Below are 18,750 nucleotides of genomic sequence, written 5' to 3' on the forward strand. Positions count from 1 at the left end.
CAATTCGCCAGTGTAGGAACTAAAAGTCCAACCTCTTAAACTCTGCTTAATGGAAGTGCTCTGAAAAGAGGTCTTACCCTGCGGTCAAAACCGCGTATGTGAATTATGTAAATTACTTTCTAGAGAGTAAAAACACTCATATTTCAAAATGGTTCTCTTTTTTAGAAAGCAATCGTATTTCTGGCTAGTCAGTATCAGTTTTACTTCTTTCGCAGTCCGTGCACTGTGTCCAGGTCTGACAAAACAACAAACAAAATATAAAGCTAGTAGTTGGCTAGATTCTGCGAAAGATTTACGGACCTTTACGCGTTGGTGATGGCGAATATCGCTGTATGAGCTTTACCACGATATATGTAGACATAGTGCGGCGAATTAAAATTCAGCGGCTCCGCTGGCTTGGCCATGTCGTTCGAATGGACAGAAACGCTCCTGCTCTGAAAATATTCAACGCGGGCCGCGATGCTGGTAACAGAGGGAGAGGAAGGCCTCCTCTGCGTTAGAAAGGCCAGGTGGAGAAGGACTTGGCTTCACTTGGCATTTCCAATTGGCGTCGGTTAGCACAGAAGAGAAGTGAATTGTGTGCTGTTTTGGACTCGGCCTAAATCGCTTAGGCGGTTACAGCGCCAATAAAGAAGAAGAAGAAGTTAGCACTAGTGTTCGCGTAAACAGATTAATATTAGGTATAAGTTAACGTCATTCCCTGCAAGGTACCCTTTACAGAAGAATACGTTTTCCTCTTAAACATCCTCCAATATTTGACAGCGTTTGGAAATTGAACTTTCTTCGTGATAAATTCGAATATCTAAAGAAATAAATTTAGCATTGTAAAGCTCTTGAGATAGAAAATTCACGAAGGATAATTTAGTTGGATAAACAGATTTATTTGACCTTTCAAATGACCTTCAAAAATAGGTGGTTTTAAATTTATTTCCATTTTTTATCTGAAAATAATATGCATTCAACTTTTTAACAAGTTTTCAACAAATCTATATCTATGTACATATGTATATAATACGCGAAGACATTTTTTGTGCAGCATAAAAGATCTGCACCGTTCGTTCGATTTTCAAAAATGGGTTGTCAAATTAAAGCGCTTGGCCAGTAGATGTGCAAACTGGTTTTATGTTTTCGAAAAGAGTTGCCACCTGTTGAACAATTAAAATAAAATAAAAACCGATTTTCAAAGGTGAGGTGTCAAATTCAAAAGCTCGGGCTGTAGATGTGCAGTAAGGCTTAACTTTTTCCAAAAGAGTTGCTACCTTTTAAAAAAATTGGTTCAAATTATTTAAAAAGTTAAAAAAATTATTACAAAATGGGTATCAGTCGAAATGGGTTTGAAACGCTTTGTTTCATAACTTAACTGAAGGAGGATTGCCACCTGTTTTAAAAAAATTAAATCCAGTTTGAATTAGGTAATAGAAAATGTATGGGCCCTAGACGGAAAGGTTTAATAACGTAGTAGTTTGTAAATATTTTGCAGAGGGTTGCCAGCTCTTTGAAAAGTCGAATTTAGATAATTTATACAAAATAAAATGTGCTAAACAAAAGGGTATTAAGAAATCTTTATTATTAACACTTAGAATATGTTTGAGGTGTTTAAAGAGGGTTGCCACCCGTTTAAAAAATTAAATTGCAATTATTTAATAAGTTATTGAAATTACTAAAATATTGGTTTTAAACGAAATGGTTGTGACAAGGCTTTATTTTCGAACCACATTAAGAGTGTTGCCACATGTTCAAAAAATCTAATTCAACTTAATTTAATAGGACAAAGGTTGTTTAAGTAGGTTTTACCTACTACTTTTGAAGAAGATTGTCATCTTTTCAAAAACTCGAGTTGAATTAACTCTAAAGCGAAACAACGTCAAGAAATCTTTAGGTTAGACATTTAGAATGTTTGAATAGGGTTGCCACGTGTTTAAAAAGTGGCATTCAAATTATTTAATAAGTTGGATGAATTATTAACAGGTTTTCAATGGGTTGCCACGTATTTGAAAAATCAAATTCAACTTAATTTATCAGTGAATTTAAACACATATGTGTCGCAATGTTGGACGAAATATATTTTAGAAGATTTGTTTGAAAATACGTTTTGATAAGGATTTACACTTATTTTGGTAGTCAAATTACTTAAATTAACTTATACGCAAATTTTATGAAATATAAAAAATATGCGAAAGGGATTTATTTACTTTAAAAATATGGTTGATCAGTCTTGCCACCTTTTCGAAAAGTCATACCATTCTAACTAAGTATGTTTATGTATTAAACGAGAAGAAATTTTTATTAGGGCCATTAGAGTTGCACCATTCTTTCAAATTTCGAATATGAAAAGTCTTAAGTAAAGACCTTGGCATGTAGATGTGCGATAGGATTTTATTTTTTGAAAAGAAAACTTTTTGTCGGTACAGGATGATCTAAAATTTGATGATATTACAACTGACACAACGCGAGACCTCTCCGCGTTACGAATTATGATGAAATATGACATTTGGGTCGCTTATAACCAGGGTTGCCACTTTGGTAAATTGTTACCAAAATTGGTAGAAAAAATTTGGGTCGGTAAAAAGGTACATTTTTTCTCATTTTGGTAGATTTTTGATGAACTTTCCGTTCCCGATTTATTTTTCGTAGTTATCTTTAAATATATTATAAATTTCTTTGCATACTTTTAATATAATTACATACGTCTAAATGTATATCGATATAAGGCGAACATATCGTGCTCTATTCAGAACTAATTTTACTGGAATCCGGAGGAGCTTTTGATTGCCTAAATATTTTATATGATTATTTAAATATAAAGAAAAAATTTACAGGTATGTAATTACGCACTATGATTGTTCGCAAAAAAAAAATTAAATCAACGCCATTTTTTATCAAGGGAAAAAAATTAAAAAAATCAACGGGAATTTTAAGCAGCACATTGTTGGCTACACTCAAATAGTATTTGCTCTTAAAATTCAGAGTAAACAATTCGAAATTTAGACGAAAATTTTTGGATTTTTTCTATATGTTGTATATAGTTTGAATCCTCGAGTTTTATGGATTTAGTTGAAGCAATAAAAAAATTTTACTCGAAAACTATTGCGAATATTAAAAAAAGAAAATTTTTTTGAGTCACTGTATTTGTCTATAATAACTCGAGTTGCAGTTTTTCAAATAATGAAATTGCATTGTTGCCTTTATTTTCATCACTTCCGCTTTTGGTTGAAAGAAACTCAGAATATGACAATAATATGACTCAAATACCGTATAACTAGCTAAATAAAAAGTTCTTAAAAATAATTTTAATTCTTATTGAGATAACTAAAAAAACTTAAAAAAAAAACTATTGTTTTAACTAAAGTAAATAAAAAAATAACAAAACTATAGTTTTTATTAAAATAATTATAAAAAAGTTATTGGTAGATATTTCCCAGATTTGGTAGATTTTTTTCAAGTGGATGGTAAATATTTTTTTTTCATCTGTGGCAACCCTGCTTATAACTCTAAATAAAATTTGGATTAGTTTCTAAATTTTTTAATCAAAATGTTGGGCGTTCTAACGCCTTGCGGGTTCACTAGTGTTTTTTATATTCCTTGTATTAAGATGTCGATTTCCGTGGTCGTAGAAACCGAAAAGCGCATTAATTTTTTTAAGAGTTCACTAAATGCTTTTTTAGGTCAAAAAGAGACAAAAAAACACAAAAAATGTTACTTTTGTAGGCCGAGGTAACTTCTAATTCAATGTATGTAATTTGTTGTATTTTTTTAGACTTAAAGCTGCACTTAATGCATCCTTAAAAAAATTTGAAATGGTTTTAAAATTTGTTTCGATAGTTGTTTTCATTATCGAGATATAAGATTTTATTATGAAAAATTTTAAATTTCTACCCTCTGAGCCCCACACAACTTTGGCGCTTCTTGTTTTATATATGTACATACTTCGCATGCGGTGCAAAACTATGCTGTCATCAATCGTGATAATAATAATATTTTGGCGCTTACACTTTTCCTAAGTCTTTGGCCGAGCTTATCCTCCAACTTGTGACGCGCCTCTTGATGTTGGTACACAAACGGAGGGACCTACAGTTTAGCTCTAAAAATTTTATACTCAAAAAAATCCCAATACTTCTGAGAAAAAAGTTTGAAATTTGGAGTAAAATGTATTGAATTTTTTTTACAAAGTTTTAAACTTGGGTTTTGTTAGAGAAGTAACTGTATTTTAATTGAAAATTCTTAAAAATAAATAAAAAGGCATAAGGGGAAAAGAATATTAAACAACAACCGCTCCGCCGTTTTCTGGCACTATTACCATGTTTTTTTTTTTTTTTTTATTCAATTTCTTTCTAGTCTTTAGCCACCATAAGCAGTATAATGACGTCTGCGAATCCAATAATTTCAGCACCGGTAGGGAGTGCAAGTCTGAAAACTGCATCGTACATTACCCGTTCCAATTATCCATCGCATTCAACCTAGCAGAACTTAAATTTGACATAAATTCGCCGCACAGATCTAGCGGTGTTAAGTTTAAAATTAATTCCATCATCTGCTGTTTCTCTTTCATTTCGGCTTCGAATAAATTCTTGGTTAACGCGCGCCACCCGACGTAAGAAAGAAATTCTTTAAGCTCATTTTGCTAGCATCTAAGTATAACTAAATTTATGTTATATTTGAATATTCTATTGGTTACATACTCGTACCTCTTAAAAAAACACTTCGCAAAGCCAATTTGTGTCGCTTTAAATAGATCTGAAACCTGTAGTAAATTATAATTATAAGGCCTACATTCAGGCGCGCAGTTATTTACATTTAACTTTATATATTTTAGAAAAAGCTTAATAAAGGTGAAAGCATACGAAGACACAACAAAAGTAAAACGAGAAAACAATGCTTTTGCAAATAGCTTTTGTAAATATTTTTATGTATGTATATTATACAAAAAAAACCTATTTAATTCCTGCTTGCGCAGTTCGCTACATCGCCAACATACTTTTCCTTTCTCTTTTTAATTTCCACCCCATACCATTGCATACTTACAGGCACCTGTAAGCAGCCTCTCGGCATGGAATCCGGTGCCATTGCTGATACGCAAATCACCGCCAGTTCAGCACATGACATGGGCAATGTGGGCCCACAACATGCCAGGTGAGTACCAAGGACATGAAAAGCCAATTCTTGCTTTAAATTGTTTGATTTATGGTTGTGTAAGTGTGTGTGTGTGTGTGTGTGTGTGTGTATTTGACTTGACATATTCATATCTCTGTTAAGCAAAATTCAAAACCAACAGCCACAGCGCCACCCGGATGGTAGCACAAATGAGGAGAAATGACAAAGGACAAAAACAAATATACTTACTATTGTACTCTAATATGTAGTAGTATGTTAATATATTACCACCAAAAGCTGTAATACCAAAAGCTGTAATAGTTGATGCGACTTGATTGGAGACTTTTAAATTCAATGGCGTCACCCGTTTTGTCAGATTAGCTCCAGATGTCCCCAGAGATAACGGTATTTGAAGTTTCACTTGGGCTTCTGCGAGCTCATTTATGTAGGAACCATTTTACATTATATACGTATTTCGAAATCTAAAGCCAGTTAGATTTAACTAAGTTTTTTATATTTTTAATATTTTTGTACAACTTTTTTTTTGCAATATTTTGAAATGAAATACAAATTTCAATAAACGCATTAAATGTATTGTAAGCTGAATTGGAGGCAATCTAAAAAACGCCCTTGAATTTTGAGGCCCCCAATGAAGTGGAATCTATTATTTAAATCTTTGTCAAAAAAAAAAGTAAATAATATTTGAGTTTTATTTTTTTCACTTAAAAGAAATCATTACATATTACTGGATTTTTAATTAAATATAATGATTATTTTATGATATTTATTTTTTCGCTCAGAGATACTTATTACCTACGCTAAAATGCCACAAAAAACGGTGAGCTTAATTTCGGGTCGATTCTTGTCGAAAAATTTTAATACATTTTTTACCCTTTTAGTTACCCTATTTCTTATGTATGTATATGTTTTTCTTTTTGTAACTTTCTTTCTTTGTAAATTTTGTTCATTCCTTTGCTGGGCCAAATAATCAGCGTTTATGATCCTGAGTTAAGCAAAGGCTGGTTTTCAATTGCCATTTTTTTTTTGAAGATTCGCATGAAAATACATTTTGCCGATCAAGAATTTGTGTCAAAAATATTGGATTGTTTAGGGACCATGTAATTTGAAAAAGATCCAACTAGCTGCTCTACTGCTACTACCTGTTTAATATGCCTTCATATCCGCCTATTTCTAAACGACGATTTGGCCGCAGTTTTGAACAAATTTTGGAAACTATAAAAACTCTCCTCATATACAGAAAACTACCTTACCAATGCGAGGGTAGCCTTGATACCCTCGTAAATTTTTGAATGCATTCTCATCTTTGCTTACTAAGTACTCAAAGAGTATCTCAGTATGTGAAAACTGTTTATATGTATGTGTCTGCTTTGACACGTCCTTCTTCAAGCTGCAGAAGATCTATATACTGTGGCAGATGATGCTAGTGTCGCCTGCCTACGCCAGCAACGTCGAGTCTTTCTGTTAATGCATAGATTTTTGCCGTTAATAAATCAGATAGACAGCTCGTAATACTCTTTTCAACAACATGAAACGTGAAATGATTTTTCCAAACTTGCATTGGTTCCTTAAGACTCGAAGAGGGTCTTTATTTGAGCGTAGCGTAGGCTTGGCGTCACTAAGGAGCTTTTTGGGCTTAAAATTATATTAGCATAGTAGAAGTTAAATAAAAGTCAACAAAATGGTGGCCTGCGTCAATGTGCTTTTCTAAAGTATTTTCCGGAAAGTGCGAACTACAGTTGTCCGACCCAAAATCACTCTGGTTTTTACTGATTTTGAGTTATATTATGGCTGTTTTAACCCAATCTTCTTATGGGTCTTTCTTTCATGGCAATGGGAAAATCATTTCTTGTTGCATCAAGGTAAATAATTTTGGTTCATTAAATACCATTTTTTTTTGCTTTCTTGCAAATCTCAGTTCAGAAATAATTTTGGTTGGTTCCAAATTGCTGCTCATTACTTTGCATCATTTCATGGTTGTATGAAACATGAGCTGGTCTGGTGATCTTTCTGAGTGATGATTCTGTGCTGGACGGAATTGTTGAAGAGAAAGTGCTATATTAAGTCACCCCTCTTCTGGGATTCATATTATAGGCCTACCCAGGAGGAATTTACTAACCTTTAGAAGAATTCAAAACTTATTCCTGTAGTTAGTCTGTAATGAAATACTTGGGCTCCATCGTGTGACAAATCCTAAAAATTTTCACTTTTCAAAAATATGGAGAAAGGTTTCGGTTAATTAAATACCACGGCCAGTTCAGTCAGTTCAGCCGATGGCTTCGGATATAATACTGTCTAATTGTTCTACTCTACATACCTCTATTTAAGTTGTTCGACTTCCGAAAGATGTATAGAGAGAAAAAGAGATTCTAATAAAAAATTAGAGATTTAAATTTCCATTTCTTCTGCGCTTTTCCATTTACCAACAACCAAAGTGTGTAAATTCATAGCGACGCTACAATGGCGCAATCAACCGAATACATACACATACATAACACACCTCCGCTAGAAGTCAAATGTTGACAATCGAAAGCTTGCATGTCACTAGGCTAAAAGTGAAATGACTAAACCCCCCCCACCACGCTATGTCAGCCTTCGACTTTAAACCTTTGCTAGTGTTATTTTTTTTTTTCTCAGACTCCAACATATTTTACTGTCTCTACTGTCTTCGCATTTGTGCGTCACTTGCCTGCTGGCAAATTTATTGTGTCCTTTGTTTGAAGGCATACATACGTTTGCCTACGGAGTATTCGACTGATTTATCGCATGCGCATAAAAGTATGCAAAAAGAGAAGTAGAAAAAAAAATGGCACACAAATGGATAAGCGACGATGAGTGTATCAAAAATAAAATTGTAATTATTTAGAAAGCAGTGACATTTTTACAACATAAAATGTCAGTGCGTATAAATCAAAAGGTCATAAATTGATATGAGTGGAAGGGGCGGCGCGGCGCGGCGTGGTAGGCAAAAATTTAGTAGATACAAAAACATGAAAATGAAGACGGAGGGCGGTAGGGGAGGGGGGTGTGTGCATGGCGTGCGCATGGCATGCTTAATGGTACCAGTTAGTGGAATCGTTTAGTGACACAGTGGGTGGGCGTATGAGCACAAATATGAGGCATATGGGAGGCATATTTTTAGGCGCATAAACGTCTTGGGAGCAAGTTGGGTGTAGTAAATATTTCAGTTACTTATTATTATTACATTTTTGTGCATGTTTTTTCACTTGGTTCCTTTTTATGCAGCTATATACTATTTTTGTTCGAACCTGTCTTTGGATATATGAAGCAGTCGGTTCGGGTTTTTTTTATTTACAATACTAATAAAAAGTAGTGTTGAAAAGTATCGAGTACTTTGGAATCGACACTTTTAAGCATCGATTAATTTTGAGAGCAGCACTGTGTACTATTTTTTGTAACATTGCAATGCCTAAGACGGGTTTTCACTATGCCAAATTCAATGGCATTTGTGTCAAATCAAAGAAAAAAATTATTTATCGATTAACTTAGATCAAAGAAGGTCTTCGTTTTCTGCCTCACAAGCTTACAGCTCTTTACTCTAAATAATATATGCTCCCAAAATACGTCAAATGAATGTCTAACTATTCTGGCTACAAGTATTGTACTTGAAAACTATTGAAAATTTGAATTGAGTACAATCCTATCTGGATAATGGTAAATGTGAATAGAACTCTGTACTTTTAAGTATATATTCGGCACTTAGTACACTTGATGCTTTTGACACTTTGAATCCATCACAAGTGCAGTAATTAGTTTTTTTTAGTACTAAGTACTTTCGAGTTCTGACCAATTTCGAGTTATTTTTTGGGTACTGAGTTCATTGTAGTACTCATTATCGATGCTTTTAAAAATCGTGTGCTCTCGATCCTTTTGAAAATCTGAGTACTTTTGGTATCGATACTGTCCAACACTAATAAAAAGTTAGTAAAAGAGAAGATGTGTTTCTGTCAGGAGTCCCATTTAATCCCAGATATTCCTTCAGTTTTCTCTGAGGCTTTGCTTTGACATGTGATAAATATGTGATGCACCCACGAATTTACGTTTTGGATGACTCAACGAGAAATCGGGCTTAGCCTGTGCATACAAAGAAGCGATAAATTGTATAAGAGAAAACTATTCCGTCCTGTGGATCAGCAAGATTATAGAAGAAGATTACGCACACTTGGCAAACGTTGCAATAGTTGCAGATATCTCACAAGAGGAAATATGAGCTCATATCATCGAAAGAGAATAATACATATACTATATGGTATCTCAGCACTTACATATATCCCTGGTTTATGAGTAAGGAAAGTCCTTTCAATCTAAATTAATAATTTTTACTTTACTTTATAAACCTTTTATTGTCCTGGTCAACGAGAAAGTTCTTATCGGCCCTCGCAGAGCAAGCGATTGCTGGTCCACAACAAAATCTAAATTTTCATTTTTGCTTGCATCATGAATGAAAACATTTCAAGATTTAAAAGGGAACAAATTTTAAAGTAACCGATTTTTGTTCGCTTGTATTAAGCCCGTTCTTTTACAAAAAATCAATACTAACGAAGAAGATCGATTAATAAATAAGAAAGTTGTGAATGAAATATGAGCAGGAAAGAAAGTTACTCATACGCCATGTACGACTATGCGCTCGTGCAGCCATCCGTATATTTGTGTCTACATAATATGTTACATACATATATCGTTCTTGGTCATATTCCATTCACAACTTTTTTTTAAGTTTGCATTTTTTGAACCATGATGCAAATTAAAATGAATACATCTTTGAAAAATGACCTCATTTAGAAAAACGGTTTACAAATCCGTAATCTATGGCCCAAGATAAAGTTTAGGTGTATCGACGTTTTTTGTGTGTCATTTTAGCGTCTCTACAGCGCTACTCATTTTCCCGTTTAGACAGAGACCAAGAAACTTCGCCACTCGCCCCTCTCCTTTGAGAAGTTCCGTGCTTCCGCACTTTTCGTGGAGACACAAATTTTCGTTGTTGATCCATTTTTGCTCAAATAGCCCCAAGTTCATATAGACTATTTTGAATTGTAATAACAGCTCATCTCCACAGGCAATTGGTTATTGCGGCCCATTTGCCAGTTTGACCAGCTGATGTGAGCCATGTGAAACACTTCAACGTGCTATACGGTTCGTTCTTATTAAACCTGTAGTAAGTTACAACTCCCTCAAATCCTAGGAATATCATCGATCTGAAAATACATTAAAATTCTAGATTTTAATAAACAAAAATATTCATGCATCCAATTTACAAGCCCTTAGAATTTGCAAAATTCTTTCCAGATCTATTTAATAATAATACAAGTAAATATATGCCCGTAGTTAACACTTTTCAACATTTTTACACTAGTAAGTTAAGTTTCATTACTTTATCAGAGATAATTTATAGAGGATTGCATATGCGTCGCATTGACCGATAATTGTAAACACTTTTGTAAAACCGTCTAGTATCTATTTATGACTTTGGCTGCAGGTTTTTCATAGTCTCGGTACTTAAAAGCAGACATTATTGAGTATACGACTTAGCTGTTGGTATCTTCTATGTGTCCAAAACGGCCTGCTCTTTGATATCGCTCCATTTTTAACATATAAATATTAATAATTTTTTTTTTAGCAGAACCGGATTTTCGGATAGCGCTGAATGTGTCCTCATCACCAAAGATCCATACTTTGTTTTGAGGCTTTGGTCAGTATGTATATCGTAATAATACAGTCAAGTCCTGTAAGCTGTGACGCTTCTGTTTACATAATGGGTTATAATAGTTACTTGTGAAGTATTTTCAGCATATTTCGGCACAAAATCACACGACGAGTCAACTCATCTTAAGGATCATGCAGAATCGAACGAATTTATGGTGGAAGGAGGTCTAAGATCGCCTCTATCGTGTGCTAAGGACGTGCGCCGGACTTCTTCAAGCATTTTCTTCACAGCACTAATATTTTCCTCACAACACTATTATTTTTCCTGTTTTACTGACGGTCGCGGCTATCCTACCCTGGCAGCTTCCTGCAGGGTGAAATTTTAATAACCTTTTCCATATGAATAGAGAATAGTCCAATAAAATGCAATAATGCTACTAGCCGCATACTGCCAGATTTAGCTGATTACACAAATGCTACCTTATCAAGTTGTATACTTCTAGCCGCCACTACTTTTTATTTTGAGAATTTTGGCGTCGCAAATACAGCCTTCTACATAATTCAGTACATTCACATGATCTCATCCTTCGTATCAGTTCACGAACCATCAGACCTTATCAAGAAGCTTGGCGTTCCGCGGTCTAATCTGCGATCCCTTAGGAGTTGTTTGTGCAATGCAGAATACGACCACTTCACGACCAGAGACAGTGGCTGATTTGAAGGCTTACCTGCATGCTTTTTGCACACTTGCGATATCAATATTCCACCATGGCGGTTTCCTCTTACCCCTGTTAATTATTTTAGGGCAAGCTATGTCTAGAGCCACTCCGCATGCTGCTTCAAAACAATTCTACAAGCGCATCAGCTTTAAGGCTTCTTGTGGAAATCGGCCAAATCAAATTGATTATACGGATCAAATTGATTATACGGATGGTCAGTAAAAGAGTGTTCTCTAGCGTTACATACAGCATTTAAAAAAAAAAAAAAACAAAAAACTTGAAGCACATTTTTACTACTTATTCAAAGCAATTCACATTTTTGTTGCTTGTTTGAGTCACTATATCCCCTAAGATAAGATCAACTAATATTAAGAACTAACATTTAACTATTCTTTAAGGATTTATCTTTTGTTCGTTATTCTCTTCAATAAAATATTTAAGTATCCTATATTTCCCTCTGCTACACTACATACTCCTATACCCTAGATAATTCAACTCGCATAATTAAATTCTAGGCTTAATTCCCCACTGAGGATTGCAATAGAAAAGCTATTTGAATTTGAAAGCAAGCAGATATTTGCGACATAATGAGGTCAGCAATCGGGGGCAAACTCGTTATTTGCCCAAAAGAAAAGGGTGAATGTAAAATATAGCTAAAAATAGCAAACTAATAAAATATGCGTTTAAAATAAATTCAAATTTTCCAGTTTGACCCAAAATGAATACTTTACGGCAAAAAAGGTACAACAAGTACAAGTGCACGGTAAAGAAAAGTGTAATAAAATGACAAACAGCTAAAGGCACAACAAAAACAAAAAAAAAACAGAGTATAGATAAAGTAGACCATCACCTAGATGAATGACCACACAAGTGACCAATTGGGTAAAAGGTTAACGCTGGTGAGAGGGTGGACTGCTAGGTTGGGGTCATTGGACATTCGGAAAGGAAATCACCGGCAGACAATCTAAATGACAGTTGAAGTAAGCGGCGGCGATGCCGACAAACAGCGAATCGGGTGAGGGATACAATAATAAATTGGAGCAAGCAGAGTGCAGCAGCTCAAGAACAGAATAGCCGCCGGCTGAGGCGAATGGTGAGTGAAAATAAATAAATAGACAAACAGACAGATGGACAGGCAAACAAATGCAAGCAATTGCAGAGAGATAAATTGGCAGCTGGACAAGGCAGGGCAAGTAAACACAAATAAATAAACGGGCAGACGACCACGCCGACAGGCAGAGTTTTGAGCCGAACAAATCTTAAATGACAGCCGCTTATTGATTTTGATGTCAAAGCTAATGTTGATGTTGTCGCAGGCGAGGCTAAATTTGGAGCAGCGTCACGACACTCGCTGGTAGCTTGGAGAAATGGGTATGAATATGTGAGGAAGTCGAGTACGAAAGATAGAGGCGAAGAGTCAAATGGATATTTTTATGTTGCCGAGGCTGTTGCTTTTGCCGCGGCGCTACTCATATGCGCCAGCTGGGGTGGACATTCGTAGGTCATATAAATGTAGCAATGCCTTTATTTGATGTGATGGGGAATCCATAAAATTATTGAAAAGGTCAAATAAAAAACGTAAATGGTATGCAGTACGCGTGCCATTCGGGTGTCAAGCAAACAAGTGAAAGGAGGAGTGAACGCAGTAGAGAATGTGTCGCTAAGCTCAAACGCGTTTAATCTTTTTCTTTCAAATTTTACATCAGCGAATTTGGCTTACAAACTTTTTGTGTAGCAACAGGAAAGGAGAAGCGCAAGTGCGTAGTGTAAAGGTAGTAAAAATGACAAACACGCATTTCTATGTTTGCCTTTTGCAGGCATTGTGCAAGAGTGAGCGCGTATGTGCGTGTGCGTACATTAGTAGGCGTACACAATGTCGGCACACATAAAAAGAGCTTTATTACCATACCCAAAGTTGACTTTCTTGTATTTTTTATTTTTTATTTTTTTCTGTTCTTTTCTATCCTTTCAACCTGCTTTCGCACGCTGTCGCTGTTGTTATCCTTTCATATTTTAATGATGGCTATTTGGGATTTTATTTTATTTTTTGTTAGCTATTACGCTAGGGATTATACATCCACGAACAATATAATAAATATATTATTATGCAAATAGCAAGATGTGCGCACATATGCTTATTGTGTGTGGATATAAAATAAGTCCATATAAATACAAATATGTATGTACATGAGGGTGCTCTAAAAAAAGTTAAGTGCGAAGTTGAATGCTCTCACCCCCTATTCTATTTCGAATAAAATATACCCCTATTTTTTTATTTTGAAATCAACAAATTTTTAGGGTCGCTTCCATGTATTTTAAATGCAAAAAAAAAATCATAGAAATGGCATAGAATACTTGAAGATCAAAATTTTTCGATCGGAAAACTCTGGCTTAACTCAAGAGACATCCAATAAATATGCCCAATAAATTGCAGTAAGCCATAAATTAAAAAAAAAACCGTCTACAACAACAAGTACCATCCAAATTGCATATTTCTTTTTATTATCTGAAAATTTGGATAAATAAGAGCCTAATAACATTAAAACTCAAAATCGCAGTGTGGTAGTTTTTGCAAATTTTATATATAGAAACTAGCAGACTCGGCGAACTTCGTCCCGCCCAAAATTAATTTTTTATTGACACATTTGGTCCAACGTTTTCGCCAACAATTCACGTTCACGTTTGGTTTTGTGGTCGACAGAAGGCATATCCTCCATTGCCGTCTTAAATAACCTGACGAATGCTTTATACCTGGAAGAAGTCCTTGCGGCTCGATAGTGAATCGTCCTTGAATCTGTATAGTATAGGTGGTGGCAATTTATAAACCAGTGAGTATCATTGATTTAACGGGAGTAATTTGACTTTGATCCCTGGTGCCTCCGAATCGACAATTTTTAGCAATAACTCGACTCCAGCGCGACTAAAAATTGTCATTAAAAAATTATCATTCAAATCGTTTCGGTCGTTTAGGGGGAGTTAAGCCACCAGAATAAGTCTTTTACATACTGACACTCTTCAACATTTTTTCCCATACAAAATTCGTTATACGGAGAAAATGCGCAACTACATCAGCGAAAAAAATTCTCAAAAATCAACGGTATCTATTGGACATTAAGAACTTGCACTTTATGATACTGAAATTGAGTGAACTACAAAACTGCATACTCAAAATTTAGTGCCATTTAATGCAAAATGAACTACATTTCTATAAAAAATGAACAAAAAAATTTATTATGAAAAAGAAAAAAAAACACTGTATGTATATATTAAACATAAATATGTAAAAACACTGGGTGTATATATTTAAAGATAGGTAAAAGCTGCATTATGTTTGGAAAGCCCACGTCCCTTTTGCAGTAGCCCCAAAATCTCTATACCAATTTCCAGGACACTACCACAAAGACTTTCAGAGATATACGGTATGAAAAATTCGATATATATGGGTGATGCCACGCTCCATTAATATATCGAAAGTCTGCAGCAGGTGTCCAAAATTTCAGAAAATCGGTACAGTCGTTCGCGAGATCACCTTTTATAAAAATAAGGAGCTTCTCTTTATATAATTAGTGTAGGTAACACAGGGCAACACCGATTTTGGTGCGGCAAATGTTGAAGCTGATTTTGATAGACTTTTTCGTGCTGATTAAGAATGCGTAAGTACAAAGTAAGAAATGTGGTGAAAGTGTCAAAAAATCGCGTTTCTTGGAATACTTGAGAAGCTCTAGCAATGAAACAAAAGGTGATAGAACCTTCCACTTAGGCTTTGATTAAAGCTAAAAATCCCGAACACTATCCTTGCAAGGGAAAACTTTAAGCGCATTGAGCTACCTTGAAATATTTTTTTTATTTAAAAATAGTAAAAAAGAGGGGTATATTTTTCCGGTATAGAACGAGCCTAGTAGGTGAGAGCATAAAAATCCCGACTTTACTTTTCCCCACTTGCATTTTTGAACCACCCTAATGTACCACCTACATACTCGTATGTGGTATGTGTAGAGCTCATCTATGTATTCTTCTGAATCATATAAAAGTTTGCGAAAGGTAAAATAAAGCTGCTTTCTTCGAAGTTTCTAAGCAACTTTTCTAAGTGACAACGGGGTTCGTAGACACGTGTGCTTGTGTCATAAATTAATAATCGTAAAGTAGAGTAGTCAAAGTTTGAAGTTGCGTCTGCATGAGTTCCGTGTGTTTTATGCTTAATGTCTTACTGCAAATTATAATTATTTTGGCCTTTGCTGATGTAAAATATACGGGTATAATGAATAATGAGGGTCGCAAGCAAACAAACTTTTTCGAGGCGATTTTAATTATATCAATTACTTGAATATCATATTAATCTAAGAATTTTCCGCGTAGTTACTTCTTATTTGGAACTACAGCCAGTTGTTCATCGCAAGCGCAGACATGTCCTTCTGCACTTGGCTCTTCCGTTGTGTTCATGGTCGGCTCTGGCTTTTTCTGCTCACCCATGGTTGCCGAATTAAAGGATCTTCTCACTCGTCAACTATGCGTAAAGCATGATCAAACAATCATAAATGTTGTAGTCGTTGCTTACGCGAACAAGCCCATAGATCTTGCATATAAATATTCGCTCGAAAGCCCACAAAGTCTTCTCACCCTTCTCTTATTTAAAATCTGATAAATTTTATCATTCCGGTAGAACAACCGCGACTTGTTTTGGTGATGCACCCTAATATACGTACATATATGCAGCTAGTTTTTTTATTTCTTCAAACCTGGGCTCGAATCTCGCCACATACGATATCGTATTACATACATACGTGAACGTACTATTTATCCCACTCAGCTTATACGACTGACGTATGATTTTCCATCCGTTAACAGATGTTACGATTCGTGCCCTGATTTAATTAATAATAAATATTTGTTTAATTTCCACTACTTAAAGTGAAATGAAGAAGTATTTTTTTTTTTTTTAAGCAGAAATTTTCAGCCAAAAAACTTAATATAAATAGCTCTTCGTTTAAATATTTATGAAAACCATACACAACATGCTTCAAACTAAAAATTCTATTCACGTTTCAAGAGATCTTAATGCTTCACTAATTTTATACTGTTGTGGTTTTTTTGGTTTGACTTTTCTTGTTGTTGTATTACCTAATGAAAACGACGAAAATAACAAGCAATTATTATAAACCATATTTAATAAATCGAACAAGTGACCACAAATGATATAAATATAGCTATGCCAAATAGGCAACAGCAAATCAAATTGAAATGAGAACGAGCCTAGTTATTTTATTTATATTTATGTTTCGAATGAGAGTGTAAGTACTCTGCTGGAAATGTATCTAACTACACTCAGAAAAAACATTCGTTCATGCTAGGAAAAAAGTATATTATTTCTTCTACCTTGAAATGGCTCCAAGGACATGGCTGCCTTAATATAAGTAAACGATTTGACTCAGTTTAAGGAAAACATAATTCATTTAGTTTTTAGTAAAAATTTACTTACCATTTCATCCCCCTGGAAAGGAATAAGTATGTCATTTTGCTCGTGGCGCTCAAACAGTGGCAATGACCGACAGAGCTAAGCTCTGGAGTGCTAGTCGAGAGATGCAAGGTTCGAATCGCAGAGCAGAATTTTTTTTATAATTTTTTTTTATTTTTCTTTTTTTTGTATTAAAAAAAAAAAATTCTATAAATTTTTTTATGTTAGTTGAGTGTTTAGGTTTTTTCCATATATGAAATTAATTTTACAATTTGTATTTTATATTGTAAATTGAAATAATTGACTTACCTTACTCTAACCACCTCCAACCGGGACGCCGCAGACGACATTTTCCAGAAAAGGAAGTAACTTTGTCTTAACAGCACTGACCAAATTCAAAATTATTTATTTTTATTGAGGAAATTATTACTTATATTGAGTAAATTTTCTTCCTCAAATTATTGGCGCCCTATTTTTAGAATGAACATTTTATTTACTGCCTTTACACTATTTTTAACGCTTGCCATCTTTTTACATTAAAATAATCGAATATTTTAGCTGCTATTAATTTCGCACAGAAAAAGTTATCATTTGATCTAATGTGTATTGGTACAAAATAAAGAAAAAAAAAAAATAGGAACATTTTTTTTTTTTCTAGTCAAAAGATTGGTACAATACAGCGATGTTCTATTGAAAAATTTCAACAATTTAAATTTCGTGATTGGGATAAAAAATGTAGAAAAATGTAAATGGGTATTCCCACAATTGGAATACGATTTGCACCAAATTTTGGCAAATACTCAATCGTGTGACTCTGCCTTTAAACTTGTATTTATATGGATGTTGTTGAAGAATGAACTATAAAAAAATAACCAAAATTAAATAACAACATAAATAATATTTTAAAATTTGTGAAAATTTGGCGCGGCTATAATTTTTTCGACTACTGTATATAAGTTGACTCGGCCGTGCTATCATAGTAGCACAATGCCACTAAATGCATTTTAAAATTTTCAGGCAATAGCCTCATGCGATTATCGATTATATTTTTTGTTGTTTGTGCTAAAATCAAATATGTTGAATACAAGTAATTTTTAAGCAAAAAACAAAACCGACTTCAATTCTCATATAAATTTAAACCAAATTAGAATCGGACCACCTGTGAGGTAACACCTTTTCTTTTAAAAAAAGAATTATAGCAATCGGTTAACGTGATCCAAAGTTATGCGGTAACATATCGTCGTTTAAAGTGCAAAACCGCGTATCAACAAAATGCAAAACCGCGTATCAGCAAAATGCAAAACCGCGTATGTGAAGTTGTAGAAATTTTTTTCTAGAGGGTAAAAATACTAATTTTTCAAAATGGTTCTATTTTTTTTCCAGGACGAATGTATAAGAATTGAGCCAAAAGCTTGTGTGAGCAAATCCAATTTTCGGCAGCCAATGTCAGTTACGCGGTTTTGCAGAATGACGATACGCGGTTTTGTACTTTAAACGACGATATGTATATAAAAAAAAATATATATTCCGACGAATTGATAACCTTCCTTCTGTTTGTGAAGTCGGTTAAAAAGAGGAAAAAATAAATAAAAAAAATTGCCAGAACCAGCCCGCATTACTTTTCAACTAGTTTCAAGTTAGCTTTTTGTAGCTAACTACAAGTTATATATTTTATAAAAATCCCTCAAAAAAGCTGACTACAAGTTGATTACTTTTTATTAATTGATAATTTTTTTCTGCAGGGTATGTAGGGCACTTGTGTACAGACGTATGTATGTTTGCCAAAAAAAAAAACGTAGCCAATTG

General features: G+C 34.3%; 1 protein-coding gene across 1 annotated transcript in view; it reads left to right on the forward strand.

The window, feature by feature from the left end:
- The window catches only part of LOC118735729 (discoidin domain-containing receptor 2), a 532,634-nt gene that overhangs the window by 176,831 nt on the left and 337,053 nt on the right, over positions 1-18,750 (forward strand). Inside the window, exon 5 of the mRNA XM_036465663.1 lies at positions 5,025-5,130. Within this exon, the coding sequence (XP_036321556.1) occupies positions 5,025-5,130 (106 nt within the window). The remainder of the gene's footprint in view (positions 1-5,024; positions 5,131-18,750) is intronic.

The sequence above is a fragment of the Rhagoletis pomonella genome, unplaced genomic scaffold (genome assembly GCF_013731165.1).
Source record: "Rhagoletis pomonella isolate Grant_MI unplaced genomic scaffold, Rhpom_1.0 Rhpom_scaffold_00003, whole genome shotgun sequence".
Lineage (NCBI taxonomy): Eukaryota > Metazoa > Arthropoda > Insecta > Diptera > Tephritidae > Rhagoletis > Rhagoletis pomonella.